This window comes from Tenrec ecaudatus, chromosome 6 (assembly GCF_050624435.1).
Source record: "Tenrec ecaudatus isolate mTenEca1 chromosome 6, mTenEca1.hap1, whole genome shotgun sequence".
NCBI lineage: Eukaryota > Metazoa > Chordata > Mammalia > Afrosoricida > Tenrecidae > Tenrec > Tenrec ecaudatus.
Genome location: NC_134535.1, coordinates 46,119,248 through 46,134,338, shown reverse-complemented (window position 1 = coordinate 46,134,338; position 15,091 = coordinate 46,119,248). Strand labels below are relative to the sequence as shown.

The window sequence follows — 15,091 nt, the reverse complement described above, 5'->3', positions numbered from 1 at the left end:
TTTTCCAATTTAATACACTTCTATACCATCACCATGTTAAGGTTGAGGCAGAAATTTTATTAGGCAAATAATATACATAGACAAATTAACTTTTTGCTTGATTTCCCTTTTCTCCCCCACTTTCCTTTTTCACATTCAAATACTGATTGTATTGAATGTAAAGTAATGGCATCGTGCTTGCTTTTAACACAGTGCTGGACATACATCGTGCTGATTCATAGTGACTCCATAGAGCAGATTAGAACTACCCTGTGAGTTTCTGAGACTGTAATTCTTTATGGGAGTTGAAAGCCTCTTTGTTCTCTCATGAAGTGACTGGTGGTTTTGAACTGCTAACCTTATGATTAGCAGCCCAATGAGGAACCACTACTCAATTAGGACTTCTTATGAGTCAGCATCTATTGGATGGCAGTGAGTTTGCTTGTCTGCTTTCTTTTGGAAACATATGATCACTGTCATATTCTTTGGATTCTCCAAGTGAAACATGAAATGCAAATACTTTCTCTACAAGTAATAGTGTAGCACAAATATTTGATCCAGATATTTCATTTTGATAACTCTCCATTTTAATTCCTCACCAAGTTGATAAAGGTTGTGAGGATATTGGAGTACAAGGATTTTTAGCATCTTTCAGCACCCCAAAAATCTCTCCATTCAATAATTTTATTAATACCTTAGTTTAGACATGCATGACTGTAAATTTAAAACCTAAAGAAAAGCAAAAAGGCTCTCAACGGATTGTATGTAAGAGAACAAACACCCTACCCACATTTTTGTAATTACACATTATTTTTTACACACATATATTTTAAACTTGAAATTTCTCAGTTGAAAATGAAGGTTTAATTGTTTATTCAGTTTCTGGATTTGACTATTTACTTAATTTCTCCAAACTCAAATGTTCTCAGCTGATTCTTTGAGACTCAAATGAGATCACGGATGAGTAGGTGGAGGTGCTTGGAAGCACACCTGAAGTTCCGAGAAATGTAACATGAAGATGGTGAATTTCCACAGGTGCTTTTGGAGAGCTGCGTCCTCACATTGGTCCTCATGTTTCTTTGTCCAGGTGAAGCGTACATGCGATTAAGCAAACTCCCGGAAGCAGAACACTGGTATATGGAATCACTGAGATCCAAAACTGATCACATCCCTGCACATCTCACCTATGGGAAACTACTAGCCCTAACAGTGAGTAAACATGTCCCTTCTCTCCAGAAATGGACTTTCTCAGTGTGGACTGATGTAGAAGGTACTTGAGGCAGTGATTACAGACCTGTTCGCCTATGCTGCTCGGGTGTAAGGATGATGACAGCAAGTTAGAATCCCCAAAAAAGGGAGAAAAATGTGTATTTTGACTACAGATATTAATAAATGGAGAGCCCCCCAAAATATATTATTACGTACAAAATTGATAATGGAATAAATCTGATTCTTTCTTAATTGCTAACATCACTTAAAGTTGCTTATAAGTCTGGTTTAAAGTCACCTGGGACCCTTTCTGATTGAAATCATTCTGTAAGAAAAGTAGAAATGTCGCTGTGATGTGTCCTTGGGGCTTGGAGGTGGAAGTCCCAGGAGAGGATTAGTTTTCACTGTAAGACATTGCTGATGTACCATTTTCTCACCAATAGCAATGTCAGTTCTGTGGAGCGAATTATTCAAAAAATTAAGTAAATTTTTGATGTTACACAACTATTACATGGTAGAACAATTCCTCTCCTAGTTTTGAATGTAATATCTGTTATTTTAGTTGTATTACCCAGATTCTCCAAGATTAATAAACTAAATTAACATTAAATGACATAGAGCTAATGATCGTGAAAGCAATACTAAAGTGAATTTATAAAAAGGTATCTTATCATTATTGGAAAGTAACAACCTTGAACTTCGGACCAGTTTTGGTAAGCTAAATACAATTATTGTGGATCCATACTAAGATGTCACTAGAATGTGATTAAAGAAAGTACTTACACAGACTAACTTACCAGAAGACATAGCACTAAAACATTTCTAGGTGTACTTAGTAAAAGAGATGAGCTTCCCATGCTCCGTTAAGCTCAAAAGGCAGTAAGACAAAGTCCAACACACTTGAAGTGAAGGAGAAACTGACCTCCAGAATAGGAAACCATAGACTGGTCTGGCAGCTGATCTGAGCCAGATGACCAGTTCTGGAAACTAATGAAAAAGGGCTTCCCAGATTTTCTTGAATAGGGGAAGCTTTGGGCCAGTGGAATCAGGAAACCTGATGCCCTAAGGAGTATATCAAATAAGTTTGCACACTGGACAAGAACTCAGCATTGATGGCTTACCTGCACCAGTAAAGTATGCAAGAGAAAAATGCATACCCTCTCTCCAGGAAATCTGTCACTACTATCTTTTATTTATCCAGCTTTTGGAAATTTATCTGAATCATTAGGAATTTCCAAGGACATGAAATGAAATAAAAGAGTGATGAAGATTTTCTTGGAGAACCCAAACTTAGAAGCACTTGCTGAGTGAAATGCATAGAGAACAGCGAGCCATGAAGATGACAGCTGTGGATAAATGCCAGAAACGCTTACTGGATAAAATATTCAACAAGTGGAGTTTAGTCATCAGAGCAAACAGAATGGCATGGGTGACGTCAATGGATAAGGTATTGAGACTGAGTCACTTAACTTCAAGTCAGGACACAGATGCACGTTTAGGAGAAATTGTGTGAGAGACCCACGACTTGGAGGGAACAGGAAAGTGTGCATCACAGACTGAATTAAGAAGATTGATTGAAGGTCTTCCCATTGGGATCTTTCCAGGAATCCATGAAACCCCTCCCCTGTCCTTTGCATACCTGGATATGCTGTGGAGTCGTGCGAAAACTCAAAACAACCTTCTGTTCAGCAGAATGAAGCACTGCCTGGTTCTACTGCACCGGCTCACCAAGGTCGTGCTTTAGCCCATTGTTGCAGACACTGTGTCAACTCATCTTATGGAGAACCTGACTTTTTCTTTTATTTGCTGCCCTTCTACTTTACCAAGCATGCTGTCCTTTCCACAGACTCATCCCACCTCACATCACATCCAAAGTAGGTGGAAAAAGTCTTGCCATCCTTGCCTCTAAGAAGCACTCCGGGCCATACTTTTTCCAAGGCAGATGTTTGTCCTTTCAGCATTTCATGTGACTTTCAATATTCTTCTCCAACACAAATTAAATATGTCGATTCTTCTTCAGTCTTCATTGTACAACTTTCATATGCAGAGGAGGCAATTAAAAATCCCATGGCTTGGGTCAGGCCCAGCTTAGTCCTCAAAGTAACACCTTTGCTTTCCGGCACAGGGGTCTTGTGCAGCAGATGTACACTATACACTGTGCTTTGTGTAATCTCTTGACTCGAACTTCCATGAGCATGGATTGTGGATCCAAGCCAGATAAAGTCCTGGAAAACGTCAGCCTTTTCCCCTTTATCACGATGCTACATATTAGTTGAGATACATCCATTTTCATTTGTTTTACATTGAGTTGTAGTCTGTACTAAAGGCTGCAGTCTTTGATTGTCATTAGCAAGTGCTTCGTGTCCTCCCTATTCTCTTTCAGCAAGTTAGCTTTTATTATCTACACATCTGTAGTTAATAAGACGTCCTACAATCCTAATACTGTGTTCTTCATTTAACCCACCTTCTCTGATTATTTTCTCTGTACATATGGCTGAATGATTATGGTGTGAGGATATACTCCTGATTCATATCTTCTTTAAATCTTAAAATAACATTTTTATTGTTTTTTGGCAGGTATTATTTAATATATTTTCATTAATATCTTGAAACTCTTATAACATAATTTAGTTAGTGTGCTTTTATTGTTTTTTAAGATAATTTTATTGGGGTCTCTTTAATAGCTCATGACAATCCATACATCAGTTGCATCAAGCATATTTCTACTTATGTTGCCATCATCATTTTCTAAACATTTACTTTCTATTTTTGCCTTTGGCATCAGCTCCTCATTTTTCCCTCCTTCCCCTGCCTTCCCACCCTTGTGAGCCCTTGATAAATTACGAAGTATTATTTTATGTCCTGCATTCCATGTGTTGAGAGCTCTTATCGATACCAGGGTACGTGCTCTGATCTAACTGGACATGTAAGGTAGAACTGGGGTCATGACTAGAGGAATGTTGTATGTTTTGTCGGTGCTATACTACACCTTGGCTGGCTCGTCCCTTCCTGGTGACCCTTCTGTGAGGGGATGTCCAATTGTCTACAAATGGGTATTGGGTCTCCACCCTGGCCCTCCTCATTTGCCTCAGTATGATTCTTTGTTTTGGGTTTTCTGCACCTGATACCTGATCCTGTTTACACCTTTTGATCACACACGCTGGTTTGCTACTTCCATGTGGGCTTTATTGCTTCACAACTAGATGGCCACTTGTTTATCTTCAAGCCTTTAAGACCTCAGACGCTGTATTTCTTGATAGCCGGTCACCATTAGCTTTCTTCACATTTGCTTATGCACTCATTTTGTCTTCCGTGATTGCATAGGGAAGGTGAACATCATAGAATGCCATGTTATTAGAACAAAGGATACACATCTTTCTTGATTCTAAATCATGCAATATTCTTTTGTTCTGTCTTCACAACTGCCTTTTGATCCATGTAGAGGTTTCCCATAAGCACAATGAAGTGTGTTAGTTTGTTAGGATCCACACAATTGAATGAATGCCTATGCAATGTCTATAAAATGGATGCTTCAAGTACTCCCATTTAGCTTTTATTGTCTCACTCATATATGAATGGACAACTGAGGACCACCAGCCATATTGGAAGAGTCACAAATGACAAATATTTAAATTAAAACAATAGGAAATGGAGACAAGGTGGAATTTAAAAAATATTTTAAGAGAGAAATGGATATGATAATTAGCATTTCATAAATCATCATAATAAGTAAAAATTAAATGACAGAATGAGAAAGAGCTTTATAGAAATTAATGATATTTTAGCAAAAAATTTTTATTTTTGAGATAGGAGAAAAATATTGAGGAAATCTTCACATCAGAGAAATGAGGAAGGAGAAAATATGAAAGAAGGAATCCTGAAAGAAATCAATACAGAAGACTTAATATACAGAGAAGGGAAAAAAGGGCAAAAAAGAAGAAAATTGCTTAGGATCGAGGAACATAAATTGCTAATTCTACCATTTATAACTTAATAATATTTCTATTCTAAAGTTTAATAATTTGAGGGAAAAAGGTTATATCATAATGAAAGCTTTTTCAATTTCCTATCCTGGTAGGATGATAATTCAGAAGGCTCTACTTGTGAATGGAATTAATACACCTTGTGCCAGAGTATTCTGCTTTACAAGAAAATTGATAAATGACCATCATTTTAGAATCTATAAAATTTCAGGTTCTTAATTTAAAGGAGAAAGTCATGAAAAGACATGCTTAAAACTTAAATATATATAATCCTGAATATGCCTTCCCGGTGACATTTCTCTGGATAGAGAAACCTTGTTTTCCTTCTTTTTCCAAGGCTGAATATTTTAGGTTACTTGTACCAAATGTAAGCGCTTAAAGACTCTCATCCTTTTTAGAAGGCTTTTAAAATATGTTGAGAAGTTTTGATTTAACTAAACATATGGAGGGAAGGAATGACTCCATGTATTACCATCCTGATTCTAATTTTCCCCACCAAGACTTTTATAGTTTCCGACTTGCTAATTTAGAAGAAATAGAAACCATATTGTGGAATAGCTTGAACACCCAGTGCCAGACCCTCATAACCATCCTTACGGTTTCTTTTTAAATCATGAGTTTGGGCAAGTTTTTGATCCCAGTGGATTATTTTTATCTAGTTTTGGTTTTCTTAGCCCGGCAGTAGCTGTTCACTTAACATGGGATTGGAAAGGTGGAAAATGCCACACAATTTGACTTATAAATTCTTTAAGTATTCAACATTATAAAATGGAATTGACTGCTAGTCACAGAAAAGCAAGAAAAGTAATGGAGTGGTGCTTCTAACCTTTTGTCAAACCAAATGCAAAATGTTTAAAAATCACATGCAATTATATTAGGCTTCCATTGTTGAGTCGGATTTCATAGACTGCCTGAGTTCAGGAAAAGGACACTGATCGTTGGTACTTGTTTTGTGTATGTGGTCATTGGAATCCCTCAGAATATTATTTTGTCTTGAAATGGTGCAATGTTCACAGGATTTAGTAAAAGTTGATTTAAACTTTCCTTAAATGCTATGGTATATTCTATAGATTAGGTCTTTTTCAACAATTATATTTCCGAAAATGAAACGTTACTCTTTCTACCACCTCATTTTATTTCTTCTGTGGAACCTCTCCTGATTCTTTTAATGATCTTTTTTCCTTCGTTCTCTCCACTTGAATGGCACTCTTCTTCCTCTGCACAGCGTTTCCACTAATGGAGTGAGAAGTCTGAGCCTGCCTTTTGGCAGTAAATAGGGATGGGTCATCCTTTTGGCAGTAAATAGGGATGGGTCATCCTTTTGGCAGTAAATAGGGATGGGTCTTCATTTGGGCAGTAAATAGGGATGGGTCTTCATTTGGGCAGTAAATAGGGATGGGTCTTCATTTGGGCAGTAAATAGGGATGGGTCTTCATTTGGGCAGTAAATAGGGACAGGGTAATCGTCTTTATCTTAGTAGGTAACATTCCACTATGGCCAAATGAGATCTAATGCTAGGTTTTCTGAATTCAGCGTCACTAATTGTAACTCTGAACTCCAACATACCTGTGATCCTGAAGGAGGCGGAGGACTGGGCGATACACTGTTCTGGTCACCCTTGAGTCCAGAGGCCTCAGTGGAAGCTAACAAACAACAGTGTCAGCAACCATTTTCACCATTTTTGTATATTTTTAAGTGTAGAGAGTAGATTCCTGAACTTACTCTACCCACTGCCTCCTTTCCAGAAGGAAAACATTTACTCACTCTGCCTCCTGCGATTAAAATGCATCGCACATATCCAGGATAAAGTGCAGGCATTGCTTCCTCTGTCCCCATGGATCCGCAGCAGCTCCCAGGGGCTGGTAGCACCACTTTGGGCAGCAGTGGTGTAGAGCTCTTCCTCCCGTTCGACCTGGTTTTGCTGATTTGAGATGGCAAAAGAAATCCAAAATGTAAAAATAAGGACTTTTTGTTGAAAGCTATTTATTTGCCATTTAGGAATATAATGCTTTTAGATATTACCCTTAAATACTTACTGGGTTTAAGTCTTAAACCCACTTTTAATATTCAGCAAGATAAATCATAGGCATAGAACTTTTGTTTTAGGATATTGGCCCTTGTAGGTCTAACATTCTACCTGTAATACAAATTACCCTAGAGACTAGTTCTACCTTAAGGTCACTGATAACTTCCATGCTTACATACAGTTGTATCTCCAAGAATCTTTAAAAAATATGTGGCACTTTCATACCATTGTCATGTCCAATTAAAATACTAAACACGATCTGAGTTTGAATTGCACTGCTTAAAAATCACGATTTATTCTGTATTTGAACTTTGTTACCTAGGACTAATGCCATGAATATTAAACTGGACAGACATTAAGAGTGAAAAAAAGGAATAATATTTCCACCACTATGGCATTGCAGATGATTTTATAGTTGCTTCTAAAGCTATATGAGTTCTCCAGTTATGTACACATGCTTGCTTTGATTTTTTTTACCTCTTTGTTAATCCTAGTTAGCTGAGTAAGCCAAATAGCAATTTTTGTAAGGCAATAAAATTAATATTTACTTAAATTGTAGTAAGCAGCTAGTTGGCTGTGAGCTTATTTTCCAGGTTTAGGCTACTAGAAAAGAAGGAAGGATATGGCAGACGTTGACTATAATTCTTGATACAGACAACCTTTATTTTGGCTCCCATATGGAAGGACAGAGCCAGACTTCTGTGTCTAGCCAGAGTTTATTAGGCCACATAAAACTCCCCTGTGAAAGGAGTTGGGGTCGGAGAGAAACGTTCCGTCCCCAGGGTGGAGTCGTGTACGGGTAGCATATCTGGACATGCAGTGCTGTGTGCTCCTGGACAGCTTTTGTAATTATTATTACTACGTAGAGCTGAGATCTGCCCCCCCCACAATTTTCCCTTTCAAACATAAAGGTCTTTCCATTTTGTTTGTTGACCAACATTTGAGTTGTTTTACTTATTTTATTACAATTGCTCTAGTGTCACACCACCTAGTTTGGGGTTAGAGAAACAAATGGTACTTTCCCCTGTGACCTGAATTGGCCACTTATTATGGCGATGGCTAATTCAAGTCGCAGCCTTTATTTTACGGAAAATAGATAAATAAAAATGGTACTCTGCCATTGAGTTGATTCTGACTCCGAGTGACCTCGTTTGGGCCAAAGTAGAACAGTGCTCCATTGGATGTTTAATGTTGATTTTTCCAAAGTCGATTCCGAGGTCTATTTTCCAAGGTGTTTAAAGTAATGGCTTGGGGCCCTGTCTGAATCACGGTGGTTACACAATAGGAGAAAGAGCTTTTACCTCTACATCGATCCAAGGATGAGTCCTGTCAGGCAGGGAGCAACAGATTGCTTCCTCGTTAGGGACTTGCAAATTGTTTCAACTCATAGCAGTCCTGTCTATGCCAAACAGAATGGACCATTGCTTACTTTTAGGGAAAAAATGGTACCGATAACATACACCTTAAAAAGCAAAGGTTTTTTGTTCTAAGTGGATTGATCAATAAAAGTTTTACAAAAGGAAAGTTGACAACCCACCTCCTTTTTTTTAACGGAAGGATCTAGGAGTGTCTGTACCTATAAGTGTGTCTACTTTTGCACACACATACATTTCCATCCAGGCAAAAGGAAGACGATATCTACTCTTGAGTGTGAAGGCTTTCATTTTTTCATTCTCATAAATACATGCGAAACCCACCAACTCAGCCATGATGTTTTTGCCTTTCCCCTGGAGTTTTATTCTGTTGTCTTTTGCTGCTTCCTGCATCATTCAGTATTTTTCCCATCGAATCGTTTAAAATTTCAAGTCCAAGCATGACATTTTATTATTTTAACCTGAAATATACTGAACATGTTCTTCTTTGACTTTCTCAATTAAAGTTTTTACACATTTTATTAGAGTAACTCATCTTCTTGAGCTGCCCTTTACACTTTCTTTTCCGCTGTTTTACTGCATTGTGTCTGGCCTATTGTTGCAGCCACCGTGACAGTCCATCGGCTTGAGAACCTTCCTTGTTTTTGCTGACTTGGCCAGGCATGATGTCCTTTCCCAGAGACAAGTCTCTTGGTGTTTTTTGGTTTTACAATTTTTTCATGCATCATGCAGTTCAATAGTTTAAACATATTAGACATCACAACATATTTTAGAACTTACTATGCTTTCTTTGTATTTATTATTATTAGCTCTCCAATACCCCCCTTCTCTCAGCCCCCTAGTCATAACCCCGGTAAATTACTAATCCAGTTACTGTATAGATTTATCTACCTGAATTTCATATAAAGAAAAACAAACAACCTCAACAGCTATAACAAAATAAATCAGAGGAAAACCTCAAGTAAAAAAAATTGATAATCATAAAAACGAAAACAAATTTAAAATGGTTCAAAAGGAAGAACAAATGATGAGGTGTTAAATAAACAACATACCATCTGCATTAATCTACTGTCTTGTGCGTTCTCTCTGATAGTCAGGAGATTCCATCCCTGGTCAATGGTCAGAAGAGTCTGAGTACACATCGAGACCTGCAGTGAATCTGGCGTTTCACTGTCATCTGCAGCCTTCTGCGAATGGTGTTCTCAGAATTTAAACTATAATTCCCTCCCCTCATCTTGGACTTTATTATTTACAACCCTTCAATCACACAGGCTAACATGTGTCTTTCATGAGGACTTAGCTATACCACATTTAGATAACTGCTTATTTTAAGACAAACCTGTAAGGCCCAAGGGATTCTTCTTTCTGAGAGCCTGTTACCATGTGATTTCCTGACAACACTGCTGTCATGCTCATGTCTTCAGTGATCTCGTCATGAGAGCAACTTTAGGACAGCACCACATCGTAAGAACTGCCTGTTCTTAGATTAGGGCTACAATGAAATGTGAGCTCAAAATGCAGCCATTTATCTGTGGTCTACAGATGTCCTTAGTCTACTTGGAAGACATCGTTCTTTTATTGTAGGACATTATAAATCACACCGTGGAACTTATGGCAATTCTATTGATAGTATCAAAAATTATGCCAATCTTACAGAATACAAAATATCATTCAGAAAAGAATATATGTGTAAGACAGGTTTTTAGACCAAAATACATGAATTGTTGACCTAGACAGATAAAAACTCAAGTGGCTAGAAATTCTTTACACATGGAAGGTTGGAGGCAGGGCCCACTTGCAATAAAACTCATGCATCTAAGTGGAGCCATGCCTGCTAGACCAAGACATGTCATGCAAAAGCAAAGATAACAAGAAAATGACAAATCAGCGGGATTCCTGAGCCACCATTTATTGGGCACCCTCAAAGAGCAACAACAGTCAAATCCATAACCTTGGGCTAACAGGCCTTTCTCTGACACGAGGGCATTTCAGCCTTCAATCCAATGGTGTTTGTATTTCTGTTCCTTAAATCTGCTACAGGTGAGTTTAAGGTACCGTTTGGTTTGATTAATGGGGTTTCTAAATGGGAACCTCCTGGTGTGGCTTATGAAAGATGTTGGGCATCTTGAAAGGATCAAGTTTAGAGTGCGAGGTCAGACATGTCTCTGCATAATGTTTCTTCACTTCAGTTTTTATGTGTTTGTAAATTTTTCATTCATTTCATAACGACCTTACCATATAAGACATTCAGTAATTCTAATAATAGTATCATTAATATAGATAGAAGTATGTATTTTAAAATACTGTTGAGAAAAGGAAAATATACATATATAGGAAGGCTTTTAAGAGTAATACATGGGGTGTTCATTACAGGCAAAATTTTCAATAACACTCATTTACTAAGACAAAACTGTGTCTACAGGGATAAAATATGTCACAAAAAACACAAAGAAAACGTATGAAAGAGCAATTTTATGGTAGTCTTAAGTTGTCAATTATTAGACAACTACAGCAGGAAAAGATTTGACCCAAAGTTCATGATTTCCAAATCCATGGTCTACAGTTAGCAGTCCTCTTCTTCTAACCTTGAACTCTCGCTGTTATACTACTTCTTCATCACATGCTAACTGCTATTTAAATTGCTTGTTGGCTTCTTAAAACTATTTATTATGATCAAACATAATGCAATACATACCTATCAATAACTTCAAGCTTCATCTTAAATACATTTTCTTCTAATGCAGTTATCAAGTGAGTGGCAGTTTGTGTATATTCATGTACCTTTAAATAAAAGAGTTATAAGTTAAATATACACAATTGTAAAAAGAATTCAAATATTTGAAGTAACAAAACACGAGCATGTTCTTGTTCGGTGCTGTGGCGTCTTGTTCGACCCACAGAGACCTGGAGAGCAGAACCACACGCCGCCCGGTCTTTTGCCCTCCTCACGATTGTTCTAACATTTGAGCCAATTGCGGCAGCTAGCTACGGTGAATTTTAACAGGAAATGACATATCTACGTGGGATCCCTCAAACTTTAACGATTGAAGGAAACCTTATTCTGATCGAAATGGGAGGGGATGAGAGTGGGGGCCCGAGTGAATTGACACTGACCTTTACCTGGTCAGCGGATAGAATACTGAATTGGAGCCAGAGTGCCTGAGCACTTTGCTGCCTACTAATTTATTGCTCATCACAATGCATGGCATAATTCTTTTTAAAAGTTTAAAATCGCAGGTCTCTAATTTTTAAAATATAACTGAAGCTCTGTGTCCCAGTGACAGGAGACTGTGTAGTCTTACGCATCTGTCACAATTCAGTGTGCATTGTAATAATGATACAGCAACCTGAAGAAAGAGTTCTTCATCATTAGGACCCTGTGGTTGATTTGCCGTTGCCCTCTGGCTTCCGACTTAAGCTGGACACCAACCATTAGCAACACCATGCATTGTAATGCATATCACTGGGAGATTGGTATTATGCTTGTTGGATATAATGGTCACTCAGAGAAATTTTTGTCCCTTTAAGATATTCTCAATTGTGAAGTTCTGGTTTCACTAAGAGTATCTCCACTGATGTATAGAATTAAGGTAAAATGCTTTGCTTTAGTCCAGGATGGCTTCCTGATGAAGTATTTGTTTCATTTATTTTTCATTCTACTTAAGGCTCAGAAGTTACATACAACTGCCACAGAAGCCCTAGCTGACCTGTCACTTCTCTGTTGCCATGAGGCAGGGGTCAGACACTCCCCACCACCTCGTCCTCCCCTAGGCTGACCCCAGCCCAGTGGCTCCCCTCTCTGCATGCTACTCAGTGCTGGGGTTGGTTGCTTGTTGCAATGGCCAATCAGAACTCACAGACTATAGTCATAGGAAGGGCTTAGTTAGGGACGTTAACAGGTCATTACTGTCAGGGTCAGTAAACAGCCATTGGTGCACAGTGACGCTTCTCTTCAGCCAGCAACCAAGTCTCTCTCTGGTGGTGAGCCTCTCAGCCACACGGTTCCTTCCACAGAGACCAGGAAACCCAGCCGTCGCTCTGCTTCCCAGTCCCGTAGTCTCAGCACAGCAATTCGGTTCTGGCTCGTGGCTCTTTGCCTGTTTCTCTGTTCTTGCCCTGGCCCCTTTGCTCCATCCCATAGGCTCTGCCGCAATCTCGGGGCCCTCTGCTCTTGGTCGGTCCCCTGTGCTTCAGACAGAGCTCTCCATGTGCTTTTCTCCCCATGGTCCTGGGAATTCACTCTGGTCTGTGATGGTTCTTATACAGAGGAATGGCTTTGAAGGAGGTTTGGACTTTTTTTTAGCACACCTTATCCCCAAGGAAACAAAAAGTGTAAGTTGGTTCACACCGTCTGCGAAGGTACAGACTGAATCCCTCCTTAACACGGTCTCCAGTAGCATAATCTCCTTCCACAATGCAATTGCGGTCACAGGCAGAGTCCAGAATTCTAGTAAGTCACATGCAGAACCATGACTAGCACGGCTAGATAAACCGAGTATTTCTCAAGTGGCTATTTTTTTCTCCACTATATTTCGACTTACGTAGAAAAAGAACGTCCTTTTGTCTCCCCTGTACCACACGAATACTTTTCAACCTCAATAGAAGGCACTAATTTGGTTTGATGTACTGTATGCAGTCATGTATAAGCTGAGTTTTTCAGCACATTTTAAATGCAGTTTTTATGGTAAAATTAGGGGCCTCAAAATGGTATTCGGGTCGGCTGAGTATATACGCCATTTACTTTGAAATGGAAACATTAGCAAAATGTGCACAATAAGTAATGTTACACGGAGACATTTCTTTTCTGTGAGACAAATATATTGAAATTTAAGTTTGCCAAAATGATTTTATCACTGTGATACTATTCTGATAGTTTTCGGCAAAGCAATGTTAGTCATGTTAATGTGAGAATTTTTAAGAGAATTAAATATATTTCCTTCCTGAAAATGTTAATATATTTATTAGCCAAAAAGACTAAAAGTTATGTACTTACAGCTACATGTAGTACAATTCATCATAGAACTTTTATTTTTCCTCCATAAACTGAGCCTTTTAGGGCCATGAGCAAAACTAATCTGCCAAATCAATGTTCGAGAATTTTAGCATTTTCCAATTGACAGGATGTAAGATATAAAGAGTAGAGAGGTTTGAGAGCTATACCCAGTTGAACGAGAACCAATATTTGCCTGGGTAATTGGTAGATCGCTGGGTTGGAGCCAGAACATCTGATCACCTCGCCATATATTTCTTCTCATATAGGAAAGCTTATTCTGCCAGGTATCTTAGGAGGTATGAAATCCTTAATTACTCAGTATTTAACACCTAAGAATTCAGTTAAGTTGTTTAGGGTTGAATGTTTTCCATCATGATGAGATGTCACTAAAATGCAAATTATTATTCAAAATGAAAACCGGATCATCTGGACACGTTAGAAGAAAAAAGTTTTGTTATTAAAAATAGGTCTAGAACTTTACCAAAATGAGGGATTTGTCTAATCAGAACAAAAGTGAACTGAAGGCCGAGTTGCTAATGTTCTAGTGTGATTGAGATTATGTGTGCCGCCTTCAGAATGTTGGGTGCTAGGCGCTGTGTGATTGAGTCCGACTCATGCAACCTGACAGCACAGAGGAGAACGGTTCCCATAGTTTCCTAGGCTATACTCCTCACTGCGGTGGATCGCCACAGCTTACTTTCTGTAAACTCTCTGTGAAGTTTGAACTATTGTTCCTTGCTCTTGATTTCTTCATCATCATCTGTGTCTTTGACTGTAAGCAGAATTCCCAGTACCGTTGAGTTCGTCATACTTACTTGTTTTTCCATGGCACAGAGCATTGCAGAGTTTACAAATATTCAGATGTTTTCTTAGTTTTTTGAAAATAAAGAAACAAATACAACCAGTCTCAGTCTTTACAGATTTAATATCTACAAACTCGCCTATCATTAAAATTTATTCATAACCCCAAATCAATGCATAGGCATATTTGCAGTAGTACATTTGCGGAGCCAAAAAACTAGCTGGGTCCCCCAAAGCTCTTTCCCAGCTACCCTCCAACAAGGAGATAATCTGCTTTTGTTTCAGTTCTAATGCTGTAACTGAGTGTATTTCTGTGTCTGTTTATTCTCATGCTGTTTTGAATTTTTGTGCATTTTGCTGATTTGTCTACAATGGCCTCCACGTGCGATTGTGAAGTACTGCGTAGTGTTTCTAAGTGTAAGAAGCCTGTAGTGAGCCTTACAGAAAATATAAATCGGGACTTCAAAAAGTTCATCCAAAAGAGGAATTTAAAGATAATGTGATTTCTCAAGGATTTTTTTTTTGAAGCCTCCTTTTACATGTGTTTGTAAGACAGAGCACCCTTTATTGCCTGACTACAGTCTTCTTCCTGATTTAAACTCTGCCCTCGCTCCCAAAAGACTAAACTTCTGGTGATTCCTTCATTATGCTACAATCACTCATTGTTGGTCTAAAAGGATTCTGCCTCATCTGGAACATTCTTTTCCAGTTTTCCAATTGGCAAAGT

General features: G+C 38.4%; 1 protein-coding gene across 1 annotated transcript in view; it reads left to right on the top strand.

The window, feature by feature from the left end:
* TMTC2 (transmembrane O-mannosyltransferase targeting cadherins 2) overlaps positions 1-15,091 on the top strand; it is a 489,624-nt gene that overhangs the window by 341,327 nt on the left and 133,206 nt on the right. Inside the window, exon 8 of the mRNA XM_075551215.1 lies at positions 1,067-1,188. Coding sequence (XP_075407330.1) covers positions 1,067-1,188 — 122 coding nt within the window. The remainder of the gene's footprint in view (positions 1-1,066; positions 1,189-15,091) is intronic.